This window comes from Heloderma suspectum, chromosome 7 (genome assembly GCF_057233095.1).
Source record: "Heloderma suspectum isolate Gila_16-S chromosome 7, 16-S_ref, whole genome shotgun sequence".
In the NCBI taxonomy this organism is placed as follows: Eukaryota; Metazoa; Chordata; class Lepidosauria; order Squamata; family Helodermatidae; genus Heloderma; species Heloderma suspectum.
The window spans coordinates 35,718,545-35,734,813 of record NC_139464.1 but is presented as its reverse complement, the minus strand read 5'-3'; the positions used below and the strand labels follow the sequence as shown (position 1 = coordinate 35,734,813).

Here is a 16,269-nt window from a genome sequence, read left to right as displayed (position 1 = left end):
GGGCTTCAGTTTGGGGGAGGCTGATTTAGATTTTGCCCATGGTTAAGGAGGAAAACATCTACAACATGTTAGGTAGCTGCATCATTAGTTTTAGAGGCAGCTGTGATATTAAGTGAGATAAACTGATATCTTCTGTGCCTTTCTGTATTATGAAATAAGTGAGATCAAAAGTAGGCAGAGTTCCAGTGGTTTGCTGCTAGTAACTGTGCAAGTTCATTTTCTCTACTAAATGATATAAAAGAATGCTTGACTTCAGACCAACAAAACATTTGCAACTGCAACACTGATTCCAAGATAATGGATATGTTATAAATGAGAACTTAAGGCAAGACAAAAGTTTTAACTGTATGCACAGACTCACTTTGTTGTGTTTCTGGCTTAGAAAATGTAACAAGGGTCTATGTTGGCTGCATACATAGTAGCAGGCTGCTTACATGGAAAGTTTTTGGTTCTTTATGACCATAAGAAGACAGAGGGGTACTTTGCACATAACAGCAACCCATGGGTCAAACAAACCATAGGCTGTCGGGGATGAGTGGGAGAGAGCAGGCACAATGCCTGCAGCATGCCAGCCACTTCCATTGTTTTAATCAACAACCTACACTTGTCTCATTTGTGGGTTGCTGAGCGTGACATGCGAACCCAGACCAAAGAGTATTTAGGGGCTCAACAACCCAGCAATTAACCCAGCAACAAACCATGGGTTAACTATTGGGTTGTTTAGCCCCTAAACAACCCATTGGTTTGAGTTTGCACATCACATTCAACAACCTGTTTCTGCCAATATGGAAATGGGATTAAGTGGACAGCCACTTGTAGCAGTTATAAACTGCAAGTACTGATTCGTATAAACTGCCATCCATCCTATTGCTATCACAGAGCCCTGTCCAGACCATTTAATGGCAGGATTGCGAATGTGAATTGCCACCTGCAGCCCTGATGCAATTTTCTAGTTGGAAATAGTGAGCACAAGGTTGGCCACATGTATATGTCTCTCTGACCTGGTTCAGATGTAATGACAAAGCTCTTGAGTTTTCTTAGATTTACAGAAATGGTAAAGGCTTGTTTGCAGTACTTTCCTGGAGTTCCTAGACTCCCCAACACCCCTCCCCCCATTACCATATGTATTAGGCATATAAAGATGTGAAGTCAAATTAAAGTTGACAGAGACCATGTGGGAATTAGTGTTTCTCTGGGGCTTTCATGGACCAAATATTGTCTACCACAATCCATTGTTCTTCCTTTGTGACAGGCCCCTAATTCTGGGAGCACATGATGCACAGTAGAACTCAACATGGAGCTGGGCTGCAAGTCTCTCTCTCTCTCTCTCTCTCCCCCTATATATATATGCGCGCTAAATTTTCTTGGGAGGGGTATAAGAGAAAGTGGCAAATGTCTTCAGTCACAGGTGCTAGAAAGCTGCTGCTTGTCGGGATGGACAACAATGAACTAGGTGGACTGTTGGTTCGACTTATGCTAAGGCCACTCCTTGTATCTGCTGCTCTGATTCTGGTCCACAAACCTATACCTTATTGTGTTATAAGCTGAGATATCAATAATTTGCTTTTTTTTGTTTTTTTGTGATGTTATGTCCAAAAGACAATTACCTTTACTCAAGCAATGTGTTCTTTAAAACATCTTCCAAGTAGCATTGGTTTTTCTTCTCATACACCACAAAATGGCATATCATGATTGTTTTTGCTATGACCCAGATATTAAGCAATGTGTCTGAATACAGAGCATAGTTTTCCAAAATCATTTCAAATTGCAAACTGCATATGTTGTTTTAGCTAGCTCAGATTCCTTTTTTAAAACAGTATTTCCAATAATTCGTTTTTTTCTCGAGCAAATAACGCAAACCTGTGCCCAAAAGTCACTACATATTCATCCGCACTTGTCACATCTGATTACGGTTTTTGAGCATCTGCAGGCCTCTTCTCACCCATCCTGCTCCCGCAAGGGCATATATTTGGTATTTGGCAACATGCACAACCTCAGTACTGGCCAGCTTATAGACAAGATGACGAAGAAGTCCTCTGGATACTGGAGAGGGGGGATAGAGTTGTCTTTGAGTTCCTTGTTCATGCTATGGTCTTGGTCGACTGAAATAATAGAACTAAATAATAGCTGCCCATGTGATGTGGCATGCCGAAAGATTGGCCATGTGTAACTATAGTGGTGTTCGTGTGTGTGTGCATTGATTTTTGGAACTCCCCGAGGTTGAGAGATTCTGCATGGAGATTTTAGTGGCCAACATCACTGTGTATAGACTCTTTGCCTGCCTTGGAGAAAGAGGGGCTGTCACTAAAGAATCTGACAAGCCCTTCCAAAGAAAATATGTGCTTCCAAATATATTTGTTTGGATTGTGGAGCAGCACACCTAGCACATGCATAATTAGCGTAGACTACAGAGTTGCCTTTTCAGCAAGGATATTTATCTAAATAACTTATGCATATTCCATAATGGAAAAAAGAGGAAGGAAATTTGCTAATTTGCAAACCATATGGATACATCTTAAATATTCTTTTGTAGTACAAATCAAAGGTAAGGATTCTCTTAGAAGTATTACATTATTCCAGTGTGCTTAATACTGTAACATCTTTCTAATTTTGCATTGGGTTATTTAAATAATCTTTAAGAAGATGAGAACTTTCAAAATGTTCCCTGAAACATTCGGTCAATATACCAAAGGTCACAATATAGGTGCACATTTTTTATAATTGTTTTGGCCTGGAAAATCTTTTGGGTTTTAATACTGGAACATTTTGGGTTATGAAGCTTATTTCTTGACAGTCCAAATTGATCAAGAAAGCAATTTTATGGTCCCTGGGCGAGCATCCCAAGAACCATAGGATTGTTCAGATTCCCCTTTCCGAACAGGGAGTCAGAGATCTGACCCCCCCTTCCCTACCCCCTTGCAGCTGGCATGAAAAGAACCACATTGGCTGCCTTCCGAGATCAGAAAAATGACCTTGGAGGAGGAGAAAAGAGGGCAATCCGGTGAGTGGGGAGGAGAGGAGACCAGAGAGGCCAGGATATAGATTATCCTGAGACTCTTCTAGCCTCCTTCCCTCCCCCTTCCCCTCAGAAGTGCTCTTGCTAAATTAGCTAAAAAGCCCATCTAGCAAAATCTGCAGGTCAGGACGATGGGGAGGCGAAGATCGCCTCTGCCACTCCTTCCACCTTGCATTGGATAATTGGACACCTCTGAGTTCGGAAGTTCTGAACACCAAGGGCGCAATTGATAGAATTGCACCCTAAAATCCTAACTTTGCATACTCATTATTTAACCTAGGCAAGCCTTGCAAAAAGATGAAGAACTAGGAACTCAACTGATACATTCAAATACATTAGTAGGAATTATGGATTGTCTTTTCAGATGGTTTTTACATAGCATCCAGATAACGTTTTTGTTTGTTATTCTCCCATAGGTGTTTACCTTGTTATGGATTGCTGACTGGATGGTGCACCACTTCTGGAAAAAAGGGAAAGATCCAGACAGTTTTTCTATTCCTTATCTTACTGCACTTGGGGATCTTCTTGGAACTGCCTTACTTGCAATGAGTTTTCACTTTCTGTGGCTCATTGGTGATAGAGATGGGGATGTAGGGGACTAATAATCCAGATGCTCATACAAGTTAGATGAAGATGACAAACTGGAGACAACCACTTGACTTATTATTTCATCTGAAGTATCTCAAGACAGTTGTTGAATTTGATTATGGTAACTTACAGTGCAATCCTAGACACTTCTACACAGAAGTAAGTTCCATTGAATCCAATGGGACTTACACTCAGATAAGAATGTTTCTAGGATTGCAGCCCCAATATTGGCACTGATACTAAATGGCCTTAACTTTTTTTTTAAAAAAAAGGAGGGATAGAACTGGAAGGATAGTCTTTAAATATTTTTACACTGCAAGGTAGTGTGGCTGTTACTAGTGAACACCATCTGACCACAGAAAGAGAAAGGTCAGCCAATACTGTGCCCAGAAACAAAGCCCCAAAGTGTAGTTGATGGGGAGTTAATAATAGAGGGATGTGATTTAACCACTGATGTGTCTGCCTTCATCGCAAATTAGTCTGCATTTTAGTTCACAGACTGGCCGTGAATTTAACTCACCCTGTATAATGGACTCAGAAAATCAAATATTTCTATTTTATAATTAAAACTTCTGGGATCAGATGAATTTACTAAATAGTAGGTGAAACAGATGATTTGTCCATGTAATTAAGAAAAAAGTAAGTTCAAGCGAGACCTTCCCAGGGAATTCAGCACTCTTTTTAGTTACTGGTGATAGAGAATAAAGCAACTTCTGGTCTGAAAAGTAATTTAATAAGCTGGAAATGGAAAATAAGTTTCTAACAGAGACAATCCACTTTGCATCATGGGTGAACATTGCTGATGTTGCATTAATGATTGTATTTGAAAAGGTACATTGACAGTTTTCAAATGTTTGATTTTGTCCTTTGCAATTTATTGCGAAGTATAGGGAATTAAGGCTATTTACAAGATGAAAAAAGCAGCTTTTAATATGTAGCATGGGAAAACTGCAATATAGATCCTGAAGAGATAAATGGTGGAGATTTTGTTGGATTTTTAAAGAGATAGTCTTGAAGAAAAGGAAACGTTGGACATATAACTATCAAGCAGTGCTGCTTGCACATACAGCAAGTGGTTATTTACTATTGTGTGGCAGTTGGAGTTTTAAGGGCTTTTCCAAATTATCATTTTATTGTGGAATACGAGGAAAGTTGCTGCTCTGTATCCAGACATCTTTTTCAGATATACCACTGTTGCAAGGAAATTACATTTTTCCAACACCCAAACAAGAATAGTTGGTTGTGTCAGTGCTTATAGAATGAATGCTCTGTAGAATGTAATTATGGGAGTGTCACAAGCACCCTTTGGTTAGTGCCTTTTGCACACTGAAGATGAGCAATACTGCTCCCATCATGTCTGTACCATTTCATGAACTAATGCAGCTTTCCCCAATCCTGATGCATTCCAAATGTTTTAGATCACACCTCCCAGCATGCCTGACTATTGGCCATGCTGGGTGCAGCTGATGGGAGTTGAAGTCCAGAACATCTGGGGGGCACCAAGTAGGAGAAGGCTGAACTAATGTGTCATTAAAAAAAAAAAATTCTGTAAAGACTGTGCATTTCCCATTGCAGCACTTCAAGTGCAGGATCCCTTTCACAATGCTTACCCTGAGTTAGCACTGTTCATTTCTGTAGTGCTGCACTGCAGCATTGCATGTTATGTTCCGAACTTTAAAGCATTTATTGATGTTCATGTAACTGGAATTTGAGCACTTGGGGGGAAGAATACAAAAGTGTTTGCATAACGACTGGCGCTTGTGTTTATGGCTTGCTATGAGTTGTACATTGCCTTGGGTGTTCTAGAAATAAAACAAATAACTTCTCAAACCCATCTTACCTCACGAAACCACCAATTTCATTGGTTCCGCATTTCATTGTAATGAATGGGTATTTGGCATCTCCCAGTAATATAAATGGAATTGGCACACAATTGTTGCCATTACATGAATTGGTCTAGCTAATTTATTTCAAATGTGGATATGCAAAATTAGACAACTAAGGCTGCAAACCTATACCCACTTACCTGGGAGCAAACCCCATTAAATTCAATGAGACTTACTTCTGAGTAGACACATATAGGATTGCATTGTAAATCCATACACAGGGCCCCAGTTTTCACGTGCTGATTTTTATTAATACACCAAAAAAAGAAATACTCATAGGCATAGTTGCTTACAGAGTATCCTCATCTTTACAGAAATTCAAGACACTGGCAGCTGTTTAGCTTCCTACTTGAGACCTGACATAAATAACTTCCCCATACAGTAAAAGAATTATAAATGTTTGCGTAGTTACGATTAATTGCCTTGTTGCTGGAATTGGAAGGAGAGCACAAACAATATGATTTCAGAATTGTGAAGGAAAATTGGACTGTCCCTCTCTTGCCCCCCTTACTCTATGTTCTTGTTAAACAAAACGGTACCCTGTCTCTAGTACTGTGGATAACATTCCTATTCATTTGTTTTCAGAAGCAGTTGGTGATAATACTAGTATTTGGGGATATAGATCTAGACGAAATTAAGTTTTTAATTCTGCTTGGGCAATCTTCATGTGGAAGTATGGTCTGATGGAAAACATTTTAATGTTTGAAAAAGCTATGGAGTTTTAAAGTTCTTTGAAACCAAACCAAACAAATAAAATGTCTTCTGTTTTTAATATAATACTCTTTATTTAGTGTGTTTGTACTATTTTAATTTGCTTATGCCCTAGGATTTGTGTGCGCCTGTGTCTAAGATGTGATCAATACTTTCCAGACCTGACTAGCACTAAGTCACAGTAATTCCCCTGAAATATAATGAAAAGTAAGCAGCAATTGGGAGAAAATAAATTATGTCACAGGCAGTATAGGACTTTAATGCAAAGGATTCCTTTTTAATGACAATTATAAGGTCTTGACTGCCGTATATTACTTATTCTTTGAAGTCCCCTGTATTTTAGAGCACTACAACTCTCTAAGAGTTCTCCTATTTTACAGCTCCCTTGTTCATCCAGTGTACCTTCTGTGGAGAGGATAGATGCAAATACTGGGACTGCACTCCTACCTTCACCCCGTTCCCACATACACACATGTTCAGCTTGGTTAGTATGGGAACTATAGGGTCAGTCCTTCTCCCAGTTATGATCACTTTCATCTTGTTAAAAACATTCCTTGAGTGGACAGAAATGGGGAAGTATGCAGTGGTACAGAATTGCTGGATGACTTGAGGAAGGCATCAGAAGCCGAGTATTTCATTTTCAGTTGCAGTTTTCTGGAGAGATTTGATCTTCCACTGGTATCAAATGCTGGATATATCCAATGCTACATAATTACTGCTACTCCAATCTTCTACTAAAAGTACTGGAGTGGATGAGGGAAAAGAAAGATGTGGGATTCCACTGGTGTACTGATTATATCTATCAATCACGCTGACAAATCCCTGGGGGTGATCTCTGGGTTGGCATTCAGGCTGTCTAACCATTTAGCATGTCCATTCTGGGCCACTAGAGGTCTGGCTCAGGACTTCATGGCCACCCAGCTTGTAATGGATCCGCCACATATAGCTGTGGTTTGTTTTACTCTAGCATGGAAACAGGTACATTAAAGCCTGTCATGGACCATTCCAGAACAATGTTTGCCTTTGGACTGATAAGATGATCATAGCAATGGATAGAGTAGCTCTAAGGGCCTGTTCCCTTTGTTACAGCATACATATCTCTGGTTTATCAAAGGCGTGAAGTGTATAAGTAAATAGAAGATTCAAGTACCACAGCAAATGGGACACCAGCAAGATAGCAAGCATCAGCATTCATCAGCAAGATAATAAAACACTGTAAGGTTTTAAACATGCAGAAGCAACACAAGAGAGCCGATCAAGTTTGGTTATTTGGAATTAAAATTATACTTTAAATATTTACATGTCTTAATACATATTTAAAAGGGTTTTCAACTAAGAGATTATTACATTATATTAATGTTTAATGGGCTACAACACAATTGGAATATACATTATCACAATTAATATGCACCTTTGGGAAATGTTAGAACTTCTGAAATGGAAATGGAGCTGTGGTATGTAGATCTGAGATATGTAGATTTGAGCTTTTATGGCTTCCTTACAGGGAGAGGAACATTACTTCAGGATCACATACAAACATGTCCAAGACCACCTATTGATTTCTTGCAAATTCTGCTGTGAAGAGTTAGCTAATTGAACTTCTGGAGAGATCAGTAAAATAATCTCACCAGTCCAAAGTCTTGTCCTAACTGATACTGGTAGACATGACATTGCTGTTTGAATAATCAAGAACTTCTGATTATTCAAGGATACTAATCTAAAATCTCCAGCTATTACACTGATTATAGCATCAAACCAAAGGATGTGTTTTTGATCATCATTTGACTTTTAATGGTCATGCTAGGCTTATATATGAGCCTCGTGTGGCGCAGAGTAGTAGGCGGCAGTATTGCAACCGAAACTCTCCCCACAACCTGAGTTCGATCCCAGCGGAAGCTGGGTCTCGGGTAGCCGGCTCAGGTTGACTCAGCCTTCCATCCTCCCGAGGTTGGTAAAATGAGTACCCAGCTTGCTGGGGGAAAGGTAGTCACGACTGGGGAAGGCAATGGCAAACCACCCCGCTATAGTCTGCCATGAAAATGCCAGCAAAAGTGGCATCCCTCTAGGAGTCAGCAATGACTGGGTGCTCGCACAGGAGGAACCTTTCCGTTCTTAGGCTTATATCCATTATGGGTAAAGCACAGCATGTATCTGTGGAAAAAAATATCAGATCCAATATTCCTCAAAATATTTACATTCTCAGTGCAAAATAACCATGTATAGTCTAATAACACAATGGCAAACATCTTGATGTGCTGTCTCCTCTACAGCCACACAAATCTTTCCCCCAATTTCACCTAATTTTTGTTCTCATGGTTCTTCCGAAGTTCGCTTATCTCACCTAACTGCATTGACACAAACCACGTGGTTGGCAGTTGCTTGCTGCTTCTCTTGCCTGTCTGACCCATTACTGTTTCCTGGCAACAGTAGCAGCAGGGATGGAAAAATAGGTGAATACACTAGGGAGCTGGGATGCAGGCAAGGGTGCAATGTACATGGGGATTTGAGGGGCTGATGGGTAACCAGCTGAAAAAGTTTGAGAACCTCTCACTTAAAGAATGGGAGTGCAATGGGTCTTTTTTAGCGATATTCAAAAAATCTTAATTGCTACTACAAAGAGGAAGGAGAGCAGCTGATTATCAAAGGCCTTAAATTAAGGACAAAAGCTACAGATTAGAATTGTAGCAAAGAATATCTGGGAGAGGAAGCAAGAACATTTGTAAGATTTGAAAGGGCAAATTCTTTTTGACTATGCACAGCAGTTGGTGTGTATGTGCATGCATGCATGTGTGTGCAGAGGCCCTTCCACAAATGCACAGGAGGAGGAGCAATTGGAAAGGGGGTTGGTAACAAAGGGACATTGCATGCAGAGCAGTGTGCACAGGAGCAGAAGGAAGGATGGGGCAGAGCACCAGATCAGCCCCTAACTGTGAAAACCAATAATGGACTTCAGCTGTCCAGGAGTTTTTGTAAGAGGAGCCCAGATCAGCCTTCCCCAACCTAATGCCCTCCAGATGTTTTGGAGTTCAGCTCCCATCAGTCCTAGCCAGCATGGCCAATGGTAAGGAATGCTGGGAGCTGTAGCCCAAAACACCTGGAGGGCTCCTGACTGAGGAAGGCTGAACTAGATGATCACCTGCTGGGTTATTTGCAGCCTGATTCCTAAATAATATTTTCATAAGTGGAAGTTCATTCTTCTGGATAATGAGCATATATGTATTTTGTTCCTAATGTGCCAGGGATGGTGGTGGTCAAAAGAGAATAAGCTTGTACAAAATACACATTTTCTTATATGTGACTATGGATCTGCCTGTACAAAAATGTAATGTGAAAATAAGCCTCTGTCTAGGGGATCAGGGACTGAAAGGATAGTTAGATGATGTTTGATTTCCTGTCCAATTTTAGGATTCTATCATCAGGTTTCAGTGTAAAATGCATAGGCAAGGGAATTGAACAACTCCTGATGTGTGCTATGTCTGTGATAAGCCCTCTATTTGAAAACTATTTTAATTCCCCTTGTCTGAATTACCTTTGATTTCTTTCTTAGGAGCAGTTAGATTACTTTTTTTTCCTCAGGAAGTAAAAATCTATCAGCAAAGTTCTTGTCATTTCCTTTTTCCATACTGCAAAGTTAAATTCTATTTTTAAAAGTGCCTTCTGTGATACAAATTGCACATAAAAGCTTATTGCATTCACTGTAATAACATTTTCATACCAGAGTAATAATGTGCATTTAATACAAGATGGCCAAGCTGTTATGCAGCTCTATTTGATTGAAGACAAATGTAGCAATAGCTCAGGCATGGCGGGAACATTTATAAATTACCATTTTCACTCATGAAGATAAATACGAACAGTGGGCTGCTATCATTCAGCTTCTCAGAAGGTCTCACTTTCCCTGCATAGAATCAGATATGAAATATGGATGGGGAAAGAAATGCATGGTTTAGCAGGGCGATTTAAATGCCAGCCCCAAAACCTGCTCAATTACTCGCACAGACACCCCCCCCCACTCCAGTATAAGTGTTACAAATCCTATTGTGTTTTAAATAGAATCAAATTTATATCTTGAGTGCTAATTTACTGTTTGAGGGCCTAATGAGGGAAGACAGACACATACGTGCAACACAGTCAAGTACACCTTCCAGTGCTAAACCCTCTGCCTCCATAACATTGGCTGCATTCAGACGTCATGATGAACCAGGGGTGGGGAACCCGTGGGCCTCCAGGTTTGGGCTACAAACCCCTTCAGCCCCGACCATTGACCATGCTAGCTGGGGCTGATGGGAGTCAGAGTCTAATGCCATCTGGAAGGCCACAGGTCCCCACTCATGCGATAAACATTTTTATCAGCAGTGTCTGTCAACCATTTGTGCAGTGGTCTCATACCTTTTCCTGCTTTAATAGCCTCATCCGGCCCTAGGACATGTTCACAAAATAGCCATTTCTAAAAGAGGGCTGATTAGGCTATTATCCCATGCTCCTTGGGAGGGCGTCCTGTCCTGGATCAGCATCAGGCTGGATTGGGCTCACCATCAGGTTAAACTAAGAGGCAATCCAAAAGCAAGTCAATAAGCAGGCAGCAGTCAAAGGCACAATTTTACTAGGCGACAGGGGAAGTTCCAAAAGAGAGGTCTGAGGAGTAGCTCAGGTCAAAACCCAGGAGATCAAGCAAGGAAAAACACAGTCCAAAAACAGAGTCAGGTAGAAGTCTAGGGAGTCAGCAGCACAGAGGATGGTGCAGGGCTAATCTCTCCAGAATATGCAGTCCCTTCATTGTGTCTCTGGGAACTGGCCGGAGTGTTCACACTGCTTCCCTGAACTTCCCTGCCCTCTATCCATGCCAGCATTAAGGCTGCCTAGGATGGAAGAAAGGCGAATATAAAAATACTAAAATAAATATTTATTCTTTGTAATGCAACTCTAACCATAATCTTATCTGCAGGCTAACAATAAAATAATTCCACATGTTCTAGAGCAGAGACCTGAACACATATTCCAGGATAAGAGATTTAAATTGAGATAAGACTTTCCCCAGAGCTTGGACTGTCTGTGGTGTAGCAGTTAGAGTGTTGGACTGGGACCCAGGAGATCCGGGTTCTAGTCCCCACTTAGGCCATGAAGCTCACTGGGTGACTTTCCGCCTGTCACTGACTGTCAGCCTAACCTACCTCACAGGGCTGTTGTTGTGAGGATAAAATGGAGAGGAGGAAAGGCAGGATATAAATGTATAAAACAAAAACAAACAAACAAAGACTCCTGTGACCCTATTGCACCATTTAGCACAGGACCAGGGAAGCTCTTTCAGCCCAAAGGCCAAATTCGATTGCAGAGATGCTCTTAGGGGTCACATTTCAGTGGTGGGCAGGGTTGAAGGCAAAGGTGGTGGGGCCACACACACCCCAGCATATTTTAGCTTAAAGCTGTTCCTGCCAGGAACTCAGCCTTAGGAGAGGCATGCCAACCTTTTTAGAATGGGGAAAAAAACTGCACAAAAGTGAGAAAACCACCAAACAATCTGTGGTTGGGGAGAAAGGGACCAGGGGAACAGGGTGTGGCCATCCGGGGAACTATGGAGTGCCAGATTGGGACCCCAAGAGGGATGGATTTGGCCCCCAAGCCTGAGTTTCCCCACTCTTGATTGAGTGAATCACCAAAAGAGCCAACATGGGGAGAATGTGATCCTCATGTGATCCTTGTTAATACAGAGAGGACACTTTACAGTGCAGCTAACTAGGATGGCCATTTATGCTTTGCCAAAACAGAAAGCAAAGGAGAAAAGAGCACACAGGTTTGCATAGAATTTGTGCTAATTTAGATGCATAAGCACACATGGGGGGGTTCGCTATAATTTAATTAGAAATTCATCTCACCATAGTGTGGGAAATTCTGATCAGGCGCCCCACGTGCCTACTCAGGCTGCTGTCCAGAAGCTATCTGTTGTTGATGGGCAACTTCATGGTCTCTGCTGGCTCTCCCTTCTGAGGGTTCTTTAACTTTAAACTGGACATGGACTGGGCAACCCTTCAAATAGAGGATGCTTTTGAACAATCCTCTGTAAAATAGGATGCTCAAACGTGGCCACCCTAAGCATAAGAAACAAGGCTAGATCTCTGCCCCAAGGAACTTACAATGCTGAAGTTTCACAATGAGGAGAGACAATAGGTAGAGGGCTGAGAATATGAAACAGGTGAATATGAACAAAGGCACTGATGTGTATTGAGATGTGGTAGGCAGCAGTACTGCAATCGAAACTCTCCCCACAACCTGAGTTCGATCCCAGTGGAAGCTGGGTCTCGGGTAGCCGGCTCAGGTCGACTCAGCCTTCCGTCCTCCCGAGGTCGGTAAAATGAGCACCCAGCTTGCTGGGGGAAAGGTAGTCATGACTGGGGAAGGCAATGGCAAACCACCCCGCTATAGTCTGCCATGAAAATGCCAGCACAAGCAGCATCCCTCCAGGGGTCAGCAATGACCCGGTGCTTGCACAGGAGGAACCTTTCCTTTCCTATGGCAGATGATGAACTATTTTACCATTTCTCAATTTTTGTCAGAAGCATGTCTCAGTTTGCTACTGAAGACCCAATCTAATTAAGGTGATTCTGATGGTGATGATGGTGACTGAATATATAGCCCACTGTTATTATTCTTGAATATATAGCCCACCCCTTGTGTAAGCCAACAAAATCACACTAAAAGCAATAAAACCTTAAAAACAACAATGGTGAAAGTAACCACAAATTAAGCAGCAGGGTTATGTGCAATGATGAGTCAGGTCACTTAAAATCCATAAAACAGCAGCCAGTCCCAAATGGAGGAGGGAAAGTAGTCATCATAAAATCAGGTTTCCTTGTATGTCCCAATTTCTTGCAGGAGCCCTGAGTTTAAATCTGTGATTGCCAAATGCGTATCAGAGTAGGGAAGATACTGGTGATCAACACTACCAGGGTTGGTTCTGGGGCTCAGTGGGCCCCTGGCACGGTACCACTGCAGCCAGCAAGCTCCCTTCCCAGTGTTGGTGCAGCTGTGGCAACTGTGTGCTGCCACAGGTCACTCACCTCACCCCCCACCCCAGATATGTTACATCGGTGGGCAGTGTCAGGGCCCAGTTCAGCACTGCAGCGGGCCTTGTAGTTGATAGCTAGAATTTCATCAGGAGGAGTCCGGAAGACATTCAGCCTGTGGAATGTCAGAATCTGTGCGAGTTTATCCCTGTCAGTGTTCTCAGAGCAGAGTCACCCAACTTCCCGTCCAGGTGCTGGTTGGCCTTGGCAAGGGAGGAGGCTGGAAACTCTCTATGAGAACCTGGCAGAAGTGGGAGGGGGTTTGCAGAAGTGTCACCCAGGTTGAAGCGTCAACACTGGAGGGCCGAACAGAGACGTCCTGTTTGGACAGGGGCCTCGCTGAAAGGCCCCGACCCTTCCAGACTACTTCTTATCAAATTCTAGCTATAAACTAACGGCCCACTGCAGCGTTGAAGCTGGGCCCTGACAGGCAGTGACGCTTCCAAATGGGTGCTGATCTGTGCTGGCCAACCACCATCTTAGATGGCGTAAGATGTAGTGCCTGAGCAGGGATCCTGGTGGGTGCAGCAGGGGTGTCAATGGGCCCTTAGGAGCCCTGGGGCCAACAGCAGGGGCCAGGCCAGGCCAGCCTCTGACCCAGCCCTGCACACAAACCTGCATGGCTTAAAATTGGATGTTTATTGAATGCCCATGCAAATGCACAACCTACAGCCACAGTGGACACTGGTGGCTCTGATGTCAATGGGGCTGTGAATCCACTCTGGGTTTTAGTCAGAACCCTAAAAGAGTTATCCCAGGGGCTAATTAGTTTGGGGGTGGGGTTCAGCCCCTGGGATAGCTCCATTAGAATAGCACTGGGCCATAGCTCAGTGGTAGAGCCCCTGCTTTGCACGCAGAAGGTCCCAGGTTCAGTCCCCGGCATCCCCAGGTAGGGAGGGCGAGGAAAGACTCCTGCCTGAAACCCTGGAGAGCCGCTGCCAGTCAGTGTTGACAATACCAGGTTCGATGTTCCGAAGTGAAAGTGCATCTGGAGCCAATCGTGCCCCCCCCCCGATAAGCGCACCTGTATGAAATACGCATTTGAAAATGTTATTTGGTGCAATCACACTTCATGCATAGAACAGAAATCCTCCACACACAGAGACACAATTCACTAGCATATGCTGTACACAGGCGGCAAAAGGGGATCATTTTGCTGGTCCAGGGGGACTTCCCATTTGTTGGGGGCAGCAGCGCGGCTGTCCTTTCTTTCCTTTAAAAACCCCAAGCAGACCTGTTTGCTGCAGTCTCTGTCCCTTCAGGACGAGGAAGGTTCTCTCGCCACTCCTCTTTTGAACGCAGAAGACGTGGGGAAAACCTCACAGCCAATAAAAACACAAAGACATTTTATTTGTTTTCTTCAATTTAATTGAAGTTACTTAGAAAAATAAACAGGCTTGAATGGCTTTTTGTTGTTGTTGCTGTTGTTGTCAAGGAACAATTGATGAGCGGTTAACATTTGTGTTGGCAATGATGTATAATTTAGTTTCTTTTTTTTATTAACAGTATATTCAAATATGAAGAGAAACTACAACAAGCCTTCTACTGCATACAAATAGGTTAAAAAAAAAGTCAAACCCCACATAGATGTTAAATTATATGTACACGTTTTGTATTGTTCATGCATGTAAGAAAATAATACTCTCTGTAACAAGAGTAATATTAAGGACATCCCCTGTTGTACCTGAAAAGAGAGTAGCCTTCTACAGCTAACCTTAAGAGGCCAAGGGCAACTTGGGTCACATAAGCTCTCAACCTGTGCATTGCCTTACAAGCCTGTTGCAGTACATAACTTTTGGTTAAATCCTTTGAAAACATTGTGAAGAAATGCTCACATTTGGATGCATGTGTCAGTATGCTGAAACTCAAAGGAATTTAAATGTGAGAGCGTTCACTAAGGGAAATATTCACCTGGCTATTTTGTAGCAAGAAGGGAGAGGCCAAAACCGCAACGGGCAAATGGGCAAGACTTCCCATCGTGCGAAGGGGTCGAGGGACTTTGCAAGCTGTGACATCACTTTCCAACCTTATCCCAGTTTCCTGGGTCCTGTGATACCGTTGGGGTTGATAAGGGGCATGGCTGTTTAGGAAAGCAAGATGGTAGGCAGAAAAGGATAGGTAGGGGAAGGGCCAGCCACAAGGGTCGTCATGGTCAGGCACCTGCTGAGGGCCCACACCCCAGGAGGGGCCCACTGGCAAGAGACTCCTGGAGTTGTTCTTCCTCCTCACCACTGCAACCTGCTTGTTCACTATGGCCCAGACAACAATGCTCTTGAGGAGGAGGAGCAGTAGATGCCATGGCCTGCATGCTCACTGGCTCTCTGCCTGTCAAGCAAGCAAGAGGTAACAATGAGGAGAAAGAGGAAGAGGAGCAATAGCAGTCCGTGACCATAGCGGTGAGAAGGGAGACTCACTGACGAGGGGGCCCACTGAGGGTGTCATGTCCAAGGGCCCTCAAAAACCTGGGGCCAACAGTGGGTAGGGGCTTGAGGGGGGCCTTGGCAAAGTGCCCTGTCGTGGGAGATGGAGCCCCAGGTCCAAAGAGCACATGAAACAGCCTTATGTGCACACTGATGTGTGCGCACATAGTGCCTCCATGCAAAGGGGGAACCTGGGCCGGTCAGGATCTCCTCTCATGTGGAGGAACTATACATGTGTATGTTGGCGCATGTATAGGGCCACACAGACTCACTACTTGGGAATCACCAGCCTCTCTGGCGCAATGGGCAGATGGCCCCCGTTTTCACAGATGAGGTGCTAAGGAAGATGCAACTCCAGCACTTGCTGCTATAAGTTAGAGGGCTCCATAAGAAACAGCCCTATGACCTTTGGGGGCTCAACGTTATATGTGCTTGACCTTCAGTGGTATAGTGATGAATTTTGAAGTGCAGGCACTTGTCATGACAGTCCCCGTAGCCATGCCCCCAAGGAGAGTCCAAAATGCAGGACCTGTGGGCACATTTGGGAATTTGAGAAACTGCTGTGGGCACCACCACAAAATGGCTCC

The 16,269-nt window shown here is 43.2% G+C and overlaps 1 protein-coding gene across 3 annotated transcripts in view; it reads left to right on the top strand.

Annotated features, from left to right (window-relative positions):
* Positions 1-6,266, top strand: part of SLC41A2 (solute carrier family 41 member 2) — a 63,126-nt gene extending 56,860 nt beyond the window's left edge. For 2 of the 3 annotated variants that reach the window (XM_084809653.1, XM_084809654.1), the window contains exon 11: positions 3,433-6,265. In XM_084809653.1, the coding sequence (XP_084665779.1) occupies positions 3,433-3,618 (186 nt within the window). In that variant the 3' untranslated portion in view covers positions 3,619-6,265. Of the gene's footprint in view, positions 1-3,432 lie in introns of all 3 variants that reach the window. The other variant, XM_084809651.1, reaches the window with a different exon arrangement.
* Positions 6,267-16,269: the final 10,003 nt, after the last annotated feature.